General features: G+C 36.2%; 1 protein-coding gene across 5 annotated transcripts in view; it reads left to right on the top strand.

Moving 5' to 3' along the window:
• LOC126340742 (uncharacterized) overlaps positions 1-14396 on the top strand; it is a 1108193-nt gene extending 1093797 nt beyond the window's left edge. For all 5 annotated transcript variants that reach the window (XM_050001714.1, XM_050001719.1, XM_050001715.1 and 2 more), the window contains exon 10: positions 11423-14396. In XM_050001714.1, coding sequence (XP_049857671.1) covers positions 11423-11574 — 152 coding nt within the window. In that variant the 3' untranslated portion in view covers positions 11575-14396. The remainder of the gene's footprint in view (positions 1-11422) is intronic.
• Positions 14397-15793: the final 1397 nt, after the last annotated feature.

Raw genomic sequence — 15793 nt, 5'->3', positions numbered from 1 at the left:
GTTAATGTTTTGTTCAGAAATTCAGTTTCAAATAAAAAAGTCAATGTTTTGTTCAGAAATTCAGTTTCAAATAAAAAAGTCAATAAATTGCCTATAATGATGGAAAATAAATGAGTGTAAGAGGAAAGATACAAATACTTGTGAGGAAATAAGACACTTGCAAAATAGGCAATTATGAGACTAGGTGGAATTCAAATCATCCCAGAAAGTTTGCATAGCAGCAACAAAATATAACTTGTATGACTGTGACTTTGGGAAAAAAAAGAGAGATAATAAAACAAAGAAGACAATGTCTAAAAAAAATGCCTTGTGTGACAGAAAATGTATATGATAATCACATGTGGAATTCAAACAGTGTTGCATTCTGTATGGGTTTGTGTAGTGTGCTGGCATAAATTTTTTGGGCAAAAATGTGGTGTTTTAAAGAGTGATACAGGGGGGGGGGGGGGGGGGGGGGGTGGAATCATTATTGTTATTCATGTATGAAATTGAGCAAGAATTGCATAATTAAATTTCCAGTAATCAGTGACATAGAATTTCTAATCACCGGTAATGTCATGTAGTTAGCTTAATCTTTTTTAAAATTTTTTTTAAATTTGTCATTCTGCCCTGTGAACTTTATCCTGGCTAATCACTGTGCGTCATAGCTCAATTTTATTAACTCTACTTATGCACAACAGATACCATTCCTCAGTTATTGAGGACTGCTTGTATACTAAACAATAATATTCAATTTCCCATTTTACTGTTTCTTAAAAGGCTGAAATTTGCCTTGTATACTCAACAGCCACCGAACATAGCAGTACTGTATTGGAGCACAAAAACAATATTTCCACTCGTCATTGGTGAAATAGGTGCTTAGCATGCATTACAGTGGTGATAGTGCACTGGTATGACAGCTAGGCTCAATCACAGCCTTTGTGGATTGCAGCAATGAAGGCAACTACAAGCTAACTATGAACTCTCAAATGAGGGAACTATTCATTAATAATGGTAAAGTGATGTAACTATCAAAATTCAAGCTTTACACCCAAGTTTTCTTTGTGGTAGTAGCTATAACAGTAATGGCAGTCTCAGGGTGTAGCCTGGTATATTATTGCAATTAAATGACTAGCCAGAAAATAATGAAAATCTCCCCGTAAGTAGAGAAGTGTTATTTAAACTATATTCAGGATACTGTTCAAGGAAGTATGATTTTTGACTTTGTGAATCTTCAGTCTTGACATTCCACCAAAACTGCTCAAAAATGCATGGTTTGTAATATTTCCCCCTATTCCATCCCCAATTCTGTCAAAATACGATGTATACATAAGAAATAAAAGTAGAGACTTCAATGTTTTCATTGATGTGCAGTGTATGAATGGTCATCAGGCAATATAACTAAAAAAGGAACTGTATGCTAGGCATCAGTCATCATGAAGTGGATGACACCTCTATCATGTTACATATTGTTTTAAATCGGTGTTGTAGTACTGTAAATAATCTGCACTTTTTACAACTTTGTTGTTTGGGACTGATGGATGTGACAAGTCTTTGTTATAGTAGCAAACCACATCTACAGCACCAATTATATTGGTAATGAAAAAAACAAAAGCTTCATGATACTACAGGCAGGAAATGAGAACAAGATATTCAATCTCTGTGATTAATTCAGACTGTATTTTTACTTCTTAATATCGCCAAGTGTCAGGGCTAATCAGAAAACATGATGTTAATTATTTAAATATATCTTATAACTTACTATTTTCGTAATAGACAGTGAAACACTTTTGGTCTATCAAAGTAGTTGTGGAAGTAGTTCTTGGTGATTGATGAATATGTTCTAAAATCTATCATAAAGGATTGCTTATGACTGAAGGGGTGAATAAATTTTGTACTCAACAAGTCATGCAAGGAGATGCTGGAACTGCCTGCCATTATTTTCCATGCATTTCTGACAGCTACTCAATAAATTATTAATCACACTATGTAATTCTCTCTGAGATATTGAATTAATTGATTCATGGATGTTATCCTTGAGCTCCTTTATCATGTGAGGATTTGTTGTGTACACTTTGTCCTTCAGTGCACCCCACAAATAAAAATCACTGAGCAGGCAAATATTGTTACTAATCACCTTTTATCATACACATCATGAATTGCATGCTAAGAAACATTGGCCATATGAGCCCTGACTGAATCCTGTTGAAAAAAATGCAAAGCTTCATTATCTTTCACCTCAATTCAATAAAACATGTTTGCAAAATGTTTTGCACGTATCTTTCACTTATAACTGTGTCGTTAAAAAAATTGGGTGTATTATTCTTTCACTACTAACTGTGTACCAAACCTCTAATTTCTGATCATGAAGAGGTTCCTCATGAAGCACAACAGGTCTATGTGCACTGCAATGCCAACAGTTTTGGGAAGTAACATGTCCGTGTAAATGGAACCAAGCCTCATCTGAAAACAGAATGAGGTAAGAATCCATTTCACCTTCATGCACTTGTTTTTAAACCCATTTGCGGGATCACGAGGTCAAAGTTCTTGTACTACTGATACTTTATAGGGCCTTATCTTAAACAGCTTAGCACCTCTAATTTGTGAACTGCATCATGACTTAGAACTCAAATGCCTGGAAACTTCTGTTCAGTCAATCTATCAACAGTATGAGCTGACTCTGTATGCACATACGAATTGCAAATAAACTCTCGTTGTGGAACTGAATAATTCCCTCTTCCCATTTTGCGTTCACAAACTTCACTGTTATACTCGTGATGCCTGTTTCACTGCTCGAATGACACTGGCCAACAAGGTGCGTATGTCTGTATAGCCTACAGGCTAAAACCCACAAAAAAAGATGGGGGCATAGTGTGGTCCCATTCGATTGGCAAGAGCAGCTTCCATGGCTGGCCTGCAGTACCCTGGGCAAGCAGTCATCAGATAAAGTTAAAGTTACCATTACTGTATCATTGTATTGAATAGTAATTGTATACAGTGTTAAAACTACACTACCAGAAAAAAGAGCAGTATCCTCAAGACAGGGTCATTTTCTTGACAAGTGACATGACAGCTAGTTCATCATTGTAGGAACAGAGGATCAAATATGTAAAATGACAAGGCCTAGTAGAAATCCCTAAACATCACGGGAGATACTGAATTTAATTGTTGAAAGCAGAAAATATAAAAATGCCATAAATGAAGCATGTGAAAGGAAATAAAAATGTCTAAACAATGATGTAAATAAAATAGAAAGAAACTTCCACATGGGAAAAATATATTAAAAACAAAGATTCCAAGACTTACCAAGCGGGAAAGCGCCGGCAGTCAGGCACATGAACAAAACACACAAACACACACACACACAGAATTACGAGCTTTCGCAACTGGCAGTTGCTTCGTCAGGAAAGAGGGAAGGAGAGGGAAAAATGAAAGGATGTGGGTTTTAAGGGAGAGGGTAAGGAGTCATTCCAATCCCGGGAGCGGAAAGACTTCCCTTAGGGGAAAGAAAGGACAGGTGTACACTCGCACACACACGTCTGCTTGTGTCTGTGTATGTGCGGATGGATATGTGTGTGTGTGTGTGTGTGTGTGTGTGTGTGTGTGTGTGTGTGTGTGTGTGTGTGTGTGCGTGTGTGCGTGTGTGCGCGAGTGTACACCTGTCCTTTTTTTCCCCTAAGGGAAGTCTTTCCGCTCCCGGGATTGGAATGACTCCTTACCCTCTCCCTTAAAACCCACATCCTTTCATTTTTCCCTCTCCTTCCCTCTTTCCTGACGAAGCAACTGCCAGTTGCGAAAGCTCGTAATTCTGTGTGTGTGTTTGTGTGTTTTGTTCATGTGCCTGTCTGCCGGCGCTTTCCCGCTTGGTAAGTCTTGGAATCTTTGTTTTTAATGTCTAAACAATGAAGTTGACAGGAAGTGCAAAACAGCTAAGCAGAAATGACTAGAGGACAAATGTAAGGATTTAGAAGCATATTTCACTATGGGGAACATAGAAATCACCGACAGGAAAATTAAAGAGGTCTTCGGAGAAAAAAGCAGCAGCTGTATGAATATCACGAGTTCAGATGGAAAACCAGTACTAAGCAAAGAAGGGAAAGCTGCAAGGTAGAAGGAGTATATAGAGGGTGTACACAAGACAGTTGTACTTGAGGGCAATAGAATAGAAAGGACAGAGGACGTAGACAAGGATGAGATTGGAGATTTGACTCTGTGAGAAAAATTTGACCGAGCAGTGAAAGACGTATGTTGAAACAAGGCCCCAGGGGTAGACAACGTTCTGTCATGACTACCAATAGACTTGGGAGAGCCAGCCATAACAAAACTATTCCATATGGAGTGCATGATGTATGAGACAGGCGAAATATCATCAGACTAAAAAAAAAAAAAAAAAAAAAAAAAAAAAGTAAAAATTCCAATTCCAAAGAAAACAGGTACTGACAGATTGTTACTTCCTATAAAGAAGACACATCAAGTTGCAGTCGAGATGCTGTTTGGTGGAATGTGCAGGGACTAGACTGCCAACAGGTACAGCATCAGGAGGTTGTGGGGCAGCAAGGATAATGAAATACATTCAAATTGGGAATTAGATTAGGAAATGAGATACTTAAAGTAGTAGATCAGTTTTGCTACTTGCGCAAAGTAAAGATGATATAAAATATTGACTAACAATGGCAAAAAGCATTTCTGAAGAAAAGAAATTTGTTAACTCAAATATAGGCCTAATAGTTAGGAAGTCTTTTCTAAAGGTATATCTCTAGAGTTTGTCATGCATGGAAGCAAAGCATGGATGATAAACAGATCAGACAAGAAGAGAGTAAAGGCTTTTGAAATGTGATGCTACACAAGAAAGTAGGTTAGATCAATAGATTATATGGAGGGAAGTTGGGGGAGGGGGAGGTGAAAATCATACAGGGAGACCAAGAGATGAATACAGTAAGCAGGTTCAGATGGATGTAGGTTGCAATAGATGTACACAGATGAAGATAGTTGTACAGCATTGAGTAGAGTGAAAAGCTGCATCAAACCAGTCTTCAGACTGAAGACCACAACAATAACATAATAAATTCAGACCAAATGAGAAGTACACATCATAGTAAATGGTACCCAAACAGTTGAATAAATTTACCCATCTCTGGTGGCAATATAGGTGTGTATACTCACATGCAGAAATTGCAAACAATCGTAACGGTGCCAAATGGTATCCTGTGACAGATTGTCCCAAGCGTCTTGGGCCTTTTGTTGCAGTGTGTTAAACTGGTGAGGCATCTGGTGATCTTACTGGCAAGGGCAATTGTTGTTCATCATGAAGAGCATATTGCATCACAGTAGCTGTATGTGGATGTGCATTATACTGCTGAAAAACCACATCACCTTCCTAATGAAGAAATTGCCTACAGCATGTGGTCACTGTCAGTGTGATGTAGCAAGCACTGGTTACTTTACCTCTTTCACAACACCAGAGTAGCCATGTTTAGCTGTGCTGTGGTTTGGTAGTCTGTGGTCTTATTCTGGCTGCAAGCAGATGGTTTCCAGTGGCTCTGATGACACAGCGGATGCAATAAGTGCTCAGATTTTATCCCTGATTGATGTTCATACTATGCAGAAGTCCAGAATCTGATCTGCAGGTGTGGGAATATTCCATAGACCACAGCTGAAAGTTGTGACAACCATGAATATGTTGTGCCCAACATATCCATTGATATGCCCATCCAACTACTTGTAGGCTCACAATGTGATAACACTCAAATGATTCATGCTGTTGAACAGTAGTAGGTATTCATCAGTGAGGCATTGTAATATCCACCTCTAAACTCAGCAGAGTTAATTATGTATTGTGGCTGTAGTGAAATGAGCAAGGGAATCAAACACATGACCAAATCATGTAGTTTTTTAATTATTTATTTATTTATGTTATGACACACTGGTCCACACTAGCTTGAGAAACATTACTGCTTATTGCTACAATCCCAAAAAGTTTCTCCAGTGCTTTTGTCATATTCTTTTAACCAAATTACTTTTAATGATTCCTCTCTCTTTATCTGAATGCCTAAGATTTCCCTTGACCAGACCCTGTCCTCACTTTTTGTTCAAATTAAACATACCAAGATTTGTGTCCCCTCTTAACACGCTGTTTCAGATCATTATGGCTTGAAGTGTGAGCCCTAATTGTTGATCTTTTAGGCAAGCACAATTTACAGTCGACAAGTGTTTGCTCTCCCAATTTGGATACAAAATTAATGTAACCACTTTAATGCAACCATAGATATTCATCAGTTGTAGAACTAGAATCTGATTCCATCATGTAGTTTAAAATCAATCTACTAAACAAAAGTAGTGTGTAACCTGATCTCAGTTAACATACAATCATAAACAGCCAACACCTAATTATTCTCACTCATGCTTGACTGTTTGCATTGATCACATGCAATCGATTTTTGCCACACATCTACTTGACCTGAACTTGCCACAACATCATTTCTGAAGATGGTAATTGATGATTAATGGTCATGTGCTCAACTATGCTGAAAAGACATACTATCTGTATGATTGAAGTGATCCATGTAACTTTGATGGGGTTCCTGAACAGTCTTACAGTTGCACGTACATCTGCAATAAATTTCATTTTGGGATGTCAGTTTTGATACCTATTGAAGAAATTTCTGTTCAAGTGTGGCTTGAAGAATTTCAGGTTGACTTTGATCACTTGTACACTCATAATCACCTGTAATATTACAGATAATTTGCAATTTTGTTAGGGATTATGATTCAGTGCAAAGTGTAGCATCTGGTGAAAATTTTTCACAGCGTGACGAAATTACAAAATTCCTGTGAACACAATGCAGGACTTAGATTAATCCATTTACAGGTGAATCACAGGTGTAGGGTGGCATAGACATGGCCTTACACCATCTGCAACTACATTTATATCTATATTCTGCAAACCACTGTCCCTTTGTACCAGTTATTAGGGGCTCTTCCTGTTCCATTCATGTATGGAGTGCAGGAAGAATGATTGTGTAAATGCCTCTGTGCATGTAGTTATTATCCTAATCCTATTCTCATGATCTGTATCTGAAGCATATACAGGGGATTGTAGTATTATTCCTCGAGTCACCATTTAAAGTTTGTTCTTGAAACTTTGTTAGGAGACTTTCTTGGGATACTTTACACCTGTCTTCAACAGTGTTCAGTTCCTTCAGTATATCTGTGACTCTCTTCCATGGATTAAACAAACTTGTGACTATTTGTGCTGCACTTCTCTGCAACCCAAGATCTATGATATTCCCAAACTGGGACAAAAACTTGATAGTGACACTCCCCCTACCCCTTGAGTGTTTGAGATAGGACACCAAGAATTAAAAAAAAAAAAAAAAAAAAAAAAAAATTGATGTTTCAAAATTATGTTCATTTTGTTCTACACATCTTTTTGATGAGTTTGATATATAAGACATATGTGTTTGATGAAATATAAGACATGTTATTTGGTCTTAAGTGTGCCAAAATACAGTGGCATGCCTCTTCACACAGCATTCTTCTATTGCATGCACTGTATTTTCTCTGTGGAATCCAAACGTGTATGTTTTGTAATGGAAGCCATAAAAACCTATATTCAGGACAGTGGAAATGAAAATGGTCATTTTTATGTATGTCATTTATATAAATAACACTACAGAATATAATTCATAAAGTACCAATATCAAATACCTATTAGGTCTACTACAAGCAAAAAGTTTTATGTTAGGAAATAGTTTCACATTTAATTCATACACTCCAGTTCCTCAAGCATGAGATTGGAAAGTAGTGTAGAGTTCCAAATTTTTATATAAATTTGGGATTGTCACATTCTTCAGTATAATCTGTTTCTTCTCCTTTCTCATTCTAACAAATGATCTTGTTATTACTAATTACTTAATCAAGTAATTTCTGAAGAAGAGAAATTTGTTAACATCGAGTATAGATTTAAGTGCCCAGAAGTCTTTCCTGAAAGTGTTTGTATGGAGTGTTGCCATGTATGGAAATGAAACATGGACGATAAATAGTTTGGACAAGAAGAGAATAGAAGCTTTCAAAATGTGGTGCTACAGAAGAATGCTGAAGATTAGATGGGTAGATCACATAACTAATGAGGAAGTATTGAATAGGATTGGGGAGAAGAGAAGTTAGTGGCACAACTTGACTAAAAGAAGGGATCAATTGGTAGGACATGTTCTGAGGCATCAAGAGATCACCAATTTAGTATTGGAGGGCAGCGTGGAGGGTAAAAGTTGCAGAGGGAGACCAAGAGATGAATACAATAAGCAGATTCAGAAGCATGTAGGTTGCAGTAGGTACTGGGAGATGAAGAAGCTTGCACAGGATAGAGTAGGATGGAGAGCTGCATCAAACCAGTCTCAGGACTGAAGACCACAACAACAACAACAAGTAATTTGTGAAAACTTATTCTCTGGTTAACTTAACTAACCAGTTCAGTTATCCCATGTTTATTCTCCAGTTAGGCATTATTACATGCCTGTAGAAAGCATGTTCTGTGCTATTATTAAAACAGAGTTTAAGGAGTTGCAGACTAGGGATCACCTTTAGTAGTGTGACAAAAATTTTGTCATCATTTCATTTTCAGAGATATACGAACAAGATAATATGTAAACTTTCTTACCTGTTATTCCTCTAAGTTGTTTATTCCCATTCTGATAGTCTGAATCTATATATTTCACTAATGATTAGAATAATGTTTATCATTTGCATACCCAATCAAGCACATAAACAAACAATGATTAGCATTCACCTGTTTGAGTTTATTCAGCTCAGCTTGTGTACCCTGCCACCTTTAGTCTGCATGAAAGATTTTTATTTCTAGATGTGATGGGGATTCCCCTGGCAGAGACATCACACACATTCAAAAATCAACTTAAGATTCATTCAGAAATCAATTTTGAATGTGTTAAAAAATGTTCAAAAACCAACATGAATAATCGCTTGACCAACATGTGCTGGATGCTAGGTGCTTTTAGTATGTCATCTGAGAAAAGTGGGTTTCACATGATCATTGTTTTTTTCCAGAATTCATGCTGGTTGGCACTGAGGAGGCCATTCTGTTCAAGATACCTCATTCTACAACAAATCAGTGTCAAGGATATTGAATGGTAGTTTTGCGGACCCCTTTTTGTAGACAGGTGTGACCTGAGCTTTTTTCCAAGAACTGGACACAGTTTCTTATTCAAGGGATGTGTGATAGACGATCGTTGGAAGAGGGCAACTCGGACACAAATTCAGTATAGAATCTGACAGGGATTCCATCAGGCCCTGGAGCTTTGTTCAGTTTCAACAATATCAGTTGTTTCTCAACACCACTGACACTAATACTGATTTTGTTCATTTTTTCAGTGGTGTGAAGATTAAATGAAGGCACTTTTACTGAGTTTTCCTTTGTAAAGGTGTATTTGAAAATGGAATTAAGCATTAAAGCTTTTGCTTTACTGCCCTCAGTTTCAGCTCCTGTCTCATTTGCTAGGAACTGGACACTTAACTTTGGTGCCACTAACAGCCTTTACATATGACCAGAATTTCTTTGGGTTCTGTGAAATATCATTTGACAATATTCTGATAAAGTAGTACTATCTCTTTACGGCCAAATGCTTGTCATTCAGCATCTCCCTATCTAAAGCCCTACGCTTTGTTTTATGCCTATTATGCAGCAGCCTTTGTTCCTTTAGAAGTTTCTTTACAGAGACTGTGTACCATGGAGGTTTTCTCTCACTATGGACTGTTCCACTGGGTACATATCTATTTGATGCATGGTCAGCTATTCTTTTAAACTTGAGCCATAGTTCCTGTACACGCTCTTGCCCTGTGCTGAAAGTTTCAAGTTTCTCATTGAGATATGACACTACTGCTGTTTTATATAGTTAACTGTTCATTTATATCTTTCTGCTTGGTTTAGTTGTCCTTTGTACTTTGGTAATCATTTTTGCCACAACTGCAACACAGCTTTTGATACTAGTTTCCATCTGGACATCATCAAAGCTCTGATTGTTGCAATTACTCATAGATACAATATGTTCCTATCATGAGTGGGGTTCCTAACCATCTGTTTTAGGTTGTTGGATTTCAAGTCTCCAAATGCACTGGGGCTTTCTCTTAAGTTTTCTATTATGCCAGGAGATGAGTCTGGTGGATGAGAGATGGATCAGTTATCATTTTATGCCTGCTACTGAGTATTGCCTAGACAATCCCACATGCAGCTTCAATTTGATGATATGAGTTTCTTGTCTATTGCAACAAATACACAACTTCCATTTTTTATTTACCTGTACTTTTCAGATACACTTAAATTGTCCTCAAAAATTACACTGTTATCAATTTCAGGTTTCCATCAGCTGTCTGTATTATGCGAGATTCACTGCTTTTCATGAATACTACAAACTCTAGTACCTTGTCACAAATGCTTCAGCAATTTACCATTACAGTTTTAACACTCTGGCCTGTGGGAGGCATTTCTTTCAATATTACACTTATCTACAGCTATCATTATCTGGATTATGTGGAAAGTTGCCTAATCTAAAAAAAAAAAAAAAAAATCAACCATATGTGCACCCTGCACCCAATCAGCTACTTGAGTAGTAGAGTAGCCTCTGATGTGTAGTGTACACCTGGACTATTTGGGGGGCCCTACAGTTCTCAACCTTATGATGCAAGTCCAGGAAATCACAGCCTGGCTTGTCACAAAACTTTCAAAGTCTCTGACTCAGTCCTTCCACTCAACTCAGAACCAAAGGCCACAATCAGTTCTGGGGGACAGTGCTGCAAATTGTGAGCTTCATTGAAACTCCATGTGCAAGGCTGTCTTCTCAACCGTCTCTGCCAGTTGCTGTAGTGATCCAAGTGTGACCTTGGAGCCAAAGTGACAGGCACCATTTGCCCCAATTTGTGCCACAATCTGCAGTTGATTGCATCTTTTTTCTCAATACCTACTGGTGCAGCCTCTTTAGTGTGTTGAATGAGGCTCTCAGACATACACACTGATAGCACCTAGCACCCTTCCCTGTCACTTGCTGCCATTTTTATAAGGGGTACCATCATTTGCCATATGTTTGAACTGCTGTTGGTTAATAGACCCCTATCCTTTTGTGTTTGCCTCCTCTTGACACAGTACATAATTAGGTTTCCCCAAAATAGATGTAGTGACTCCCAGTGATTCAGTTTCAATGAGACAGAGTACCTCAAACTTGTTGGTTAATGTGTTAATTATAATTATCATGTAATAACAGATCACATTGCTTATTATGAGAGAATGTTTACATTGCCTCATAAAAATCTGTAGTAGAGTCATTGTCACTAGAATTATTTGTAGTTTATTTGAAATCCACAAAAATGAATTAAAATATATTTTTGTCTTATTGTGACAGGAACATTTAACACTTCATAGTTTTTTCTTCTCATTTAGGTCACTTTTCACAAATGATATGGAGGAGCAGCAAAGAACTTGGTATGGGGATAGCACGCTCCAAAAATGGAAGAGCTATAATTGTAGCAAATTACAATCCACGTGGAAATTACATTGGCCAGTTTGTGAGCAATGTACCCAAACCTCTTTGAACAGTCCATTGTAATGAGAATATAATTTATAAGCAGTTTTGTAAGACAACTGCAAGAATTTTCCTCTTTGTTCCAAATGTGCAGTACAATTATACATCATTCCTCATAGCTAATTCAGCTAAGATTTTTGTAAACAAAAACTTATTTTGTGAATTGTATGTGCATACTGCAAGCTGTTTAGAAATAGTACTCACAGAGCTTGCCCATGCACTTTGCAATTAGAAATGTATATTTTTTTATCTTTCTGTTTTTAGCCAAACAGACCAACATCAAAGTTGTCATTTTGTGATATTCATCAGTCTAAAACATGCTTAGTGCAGCATTTAAGCACTAGATTAGTGTATCATTTTGTTAATTTAATGATTATTCTATATTGTTAACATGGATAAAATCAAATCATCTCCACAGAGGATAAGTTGTTTATCAACACTATGGCCATGTATGCTTTAGGAAGTTATTGCTCTTTTTTTCATCTACATTAAAGAGCCAACTAGCAGCACTTCTAGCTTTAATTGGAACATAATGCTTCCAAAACTCTTGTAACTATCTCAGTTAACCAAAGAATATATGTATTTCAAAATAGTACACAGTTTTCTCAAACATACTAAATATTTGCATTTGTTAATTTTTTTGTGGTGGCAAAAGAAGTAATGTTCTCTTGAGTACTGTCATTTGTAAGTGTGAAGGGTAAGGACTTATGGAAAAGTCGGACACTATAAGAGACTGTGGATACTATTTCTCTGCTGTAAGATGATGGTGGCGATGAATTAATTATTAAAAGACTGAAGATTATTTGTGTTTTGGCAAACCAAAGAACATTATTGAAGGATTTTGTTATGGTTAATGTCAGTAATACTTTTACAGTAGATAATTATAAAAGAAGTTATATATGTTGTCTTGCCAGATAACACATTAAAATGCTGTCATACATTTGTATAAGTACTATGTGTGAGTCTTTGCCACATGTGTAATAATGCAGTCTGTGCTTGGAACTTTCTTTCAGTCGTTTTTCTTTATAAATGATTTTATTAGGATATTTTATAGAGCACCATACATGTTGCTTGTTGAGCTTCTAATTTAAGTTTTTTTCCCATTTTTTAAAAAGTTTTAGAGCAGTATGCCAAGTTTAAGTGTTTACACAACCTATAACTCACTTCATGGATATTGACAAGGTGAACTGCATTTTGATTTCATTACGCTTAAAGAACCACACCCATATTCCAGATCCCAACTTCAGAACCTAGGCTGTTCCTGACCAGAAACAATTATAGTTTTAAATACAGTGGAAATCAAGAGGAATGTTAAAAGGTGTGACTCTAGATCCAAATTCAATCAGTTTTGAGTTTTGACTCTTGTTAAACAATATATTTTACAGTTTCAAATCTCTGTGTTTACCTCTGTTCATGGCTGTATGCAACAGCCAAAATTATTTGTCAGGAGAATGAGCAATTCTCTGCATCAGACAGCTTACTGATGATCTTATAGTGTGAACAAACAGTTCACCACTAGTACAGTACTTTATTGCCAAGACTACGTCAATATGTGTTTCAGTTACTTGCTACATACGGTACTTCACTTGTATACAGAGTGATGTGAAAACCTCTTCAAGATTTGCAGTTCTTGATGTACACTAAATCCCTTAGTCTATAATTTTTCGCTGTTTTGATTGTTCATTTCTCAGGGAGAAAATATTGTGTGTGGTGTGTATGTGTGCTTGTTTTTTAAGTGATTTCCTTTCAACACGTATTTGGTATTTTTCATCCTGGAGGTAGGTACTGGTCAGCCATAATGTCTCCTTGTAATTCTGTTTTAAAGTTTTTGTTTTCGTACAGTTATTATTTTTTCTCTGCCACTTCATCTCTGGCCAGCAAGCAAGTTTTGACGTTGAACTTTTGCAAATCTCAGCACCCATATGTCTTTTCCATTTGATACTGATGTTTGAGACTGCTGTACCTGACACTATTTGATATGCTTCCAAAAGCAATAAAATTCAACAAAAAATTAACAACACAAGTACATTAAGTGAAGAACAGTTTACCTGAATTCACACAAGTAACATAAAAAAATCATAACTTTTACGCACATTCAGTTGAAGAGAAATAATAAAGATGATTTTGTACTATTGACTCTCAAAACTTTCGCTGTTCAGTCCTGTCTGTCACCTATATTGTTGTTTTATGAAATGTATAAAACATATTAGGTACAGAAATTTTTCCTTCTTTTATAAAACTTGAATTAGTAGGCACTGAAAATGAAGCAGTTGTGGGGATGTAGTTTTAAAAGAGAAAGTAGAGAACTCTAACAGTTATTTTTGTGTGACATAGTTTGATCTGTGATTGTCAAAAACACATTCCATGAAACATTCTCATAACAGTTTCTATATTCAATTATTTTATTTTTCAGAAATCAGACATGTATGGTCTTAGGTAATTTGTATTAAATTCAGTAAATTTGCTGGGATACTCAGCTCACTCTGTAAATATTATTTTATCTATTATTCGCAATTTTGTTTATAAACTGCTGATTGGAAATACAGTAAACAATTTAGAAGTTAATGAATAAAATATATTCCACTTCAAAACAAAAGTTTCAATTTCTTGTTGAGGATTTGGAAGACTGACTGACTGGCCAATTTCTCATGCACATTCTGCTGAAATATCAATAATGTAAGTTTATGGAAAAGATGTAAATACTTGTATTATGTGTATACAAAATTTCTTAACTTTGTTGTCTGTTATACTGCTGTTAAATGATATTTTGTATTTTAAGAGCCTGTACAATAATTTTCTCATGTAAATTATTAAAGTATTACAGAAACAGTCTTTGGCAGTTTGAGTTACAATACTCTGATCTTTCTTTTAACTGGTAATCATGAAGTTTAAAGTGGAAGAAGTCAGTACATCTCCGAACAGTGACACTTTTTATAAATTCTATTTTTATACATCCAATAAACAAATTTTTTATATTTAGTGCACATGGGGGACTGTACATGTAACTATGTGACATGAATACATGTGAAACAGATCTAAATATAAATTTTTATTTGCCATTCGGGAACACAGGAACTCAGAGAAATTGTTAGAGGATGAGTTGTCAAGATATAACTTTCAAGTATTCATTATGATGGAAGAGAGATAGATAGACAACTAGAGAGAGAGAGAGAGAGAGAGAGAGAGAGAGAGAGAGAGAGAGAGAGATATGTAGAAAATACAGCTACAGGCTTTGCTCATGGGTGCTGATAATAATTACACATTTTACTGTCAAGGAAAAATCACCAACTTTACCTAGTATTTTAAGCACAGGAAAGCAAATCTGCAAGATATCATGCAAAAAATTCAGGCCCTTATTCTCATGGTACACGGTTATGACCTTCTGAAAGTACAGCTTTTAAAGAGACACATGCATCTCTAGTTTGTCATTTGCCCTGACTCACTGTGTCTGCTTAATGCCCAAGCACAAAGTACTGTAGAGCAGAGTGAGTAAGAGGTTTGTATTGATAACGACCACAAAACATCAAAGGTTGTTGCTGGAAGACTGTGATTAACAAGTCACCAACCAAGCATTATCTAAGGCACGTTTGAATCCCAATGTGCACAGAGGTAAGGGAGGAATAATATTTTACTCGCATATCATAAAATAAAATCTATAAAGACTGAAGTAATACACAGGAAACTGTCTCCCAAACTTGATGGTACATGGCATGTAGAGTTTCTGAAAATAACTTGGACCCCAAGCCTCTCTGCCATAACAGTTGCTGTTCAGATTTCCCCTGTTATACATCAAAATATTCAACATATTCAAAAATACACATCGTCTCAAATGCTGACCAAACTATAACACTTTGCAAACATCTGCAACAGAATAGAATAGAATAGAATATTTTTATTTGCCTTTCAGTATTTTTCATACAATTGGCTTCGTTTACAATGGAGTACAGTTAGGTCAATAAACACTTATATACACAGAATTATTTAGCTTATTTAAGAATTGAAAACATTTATCACTTATCAAAAGCTTATATTATGAGTATTTCCTAGGAATTCTTCAATTGTATAGAATTCACTGCATTTTAACCAATTTTGCAATACACTCTTGAATTTATTAAATGGAGCTGTACGAGCTGAGTATGGTAACTTATTGAAAAATTTTATGCCCAAATGTTTATAGTTATTATGTACAGCAGCTAGCCTCGAGAAAGGAAAATCCAACAAGCGACTAT

Source organism: Schistocerca gregaria, chromosome 1 (assembly GCF_023897955.1).
Source record: "Schistocerca gregaria isolate iqSchGreg1 chromosome 1, iqSchGreg1.2, whole genome shotgun sequence".
Taxonomy (NCBI): domain Eukaryota; kingdom Metazoa; phylum Arthropoda; class Insecta; order Orthoptera; family Acrididae; genus Schistocerca; species Schistocerca gregaria.
The sequence above is the reverse complement of the archived record's forward strand: the minus strand, read 5'-3'. Positions and strand labels throughout refer to the sequence as shown.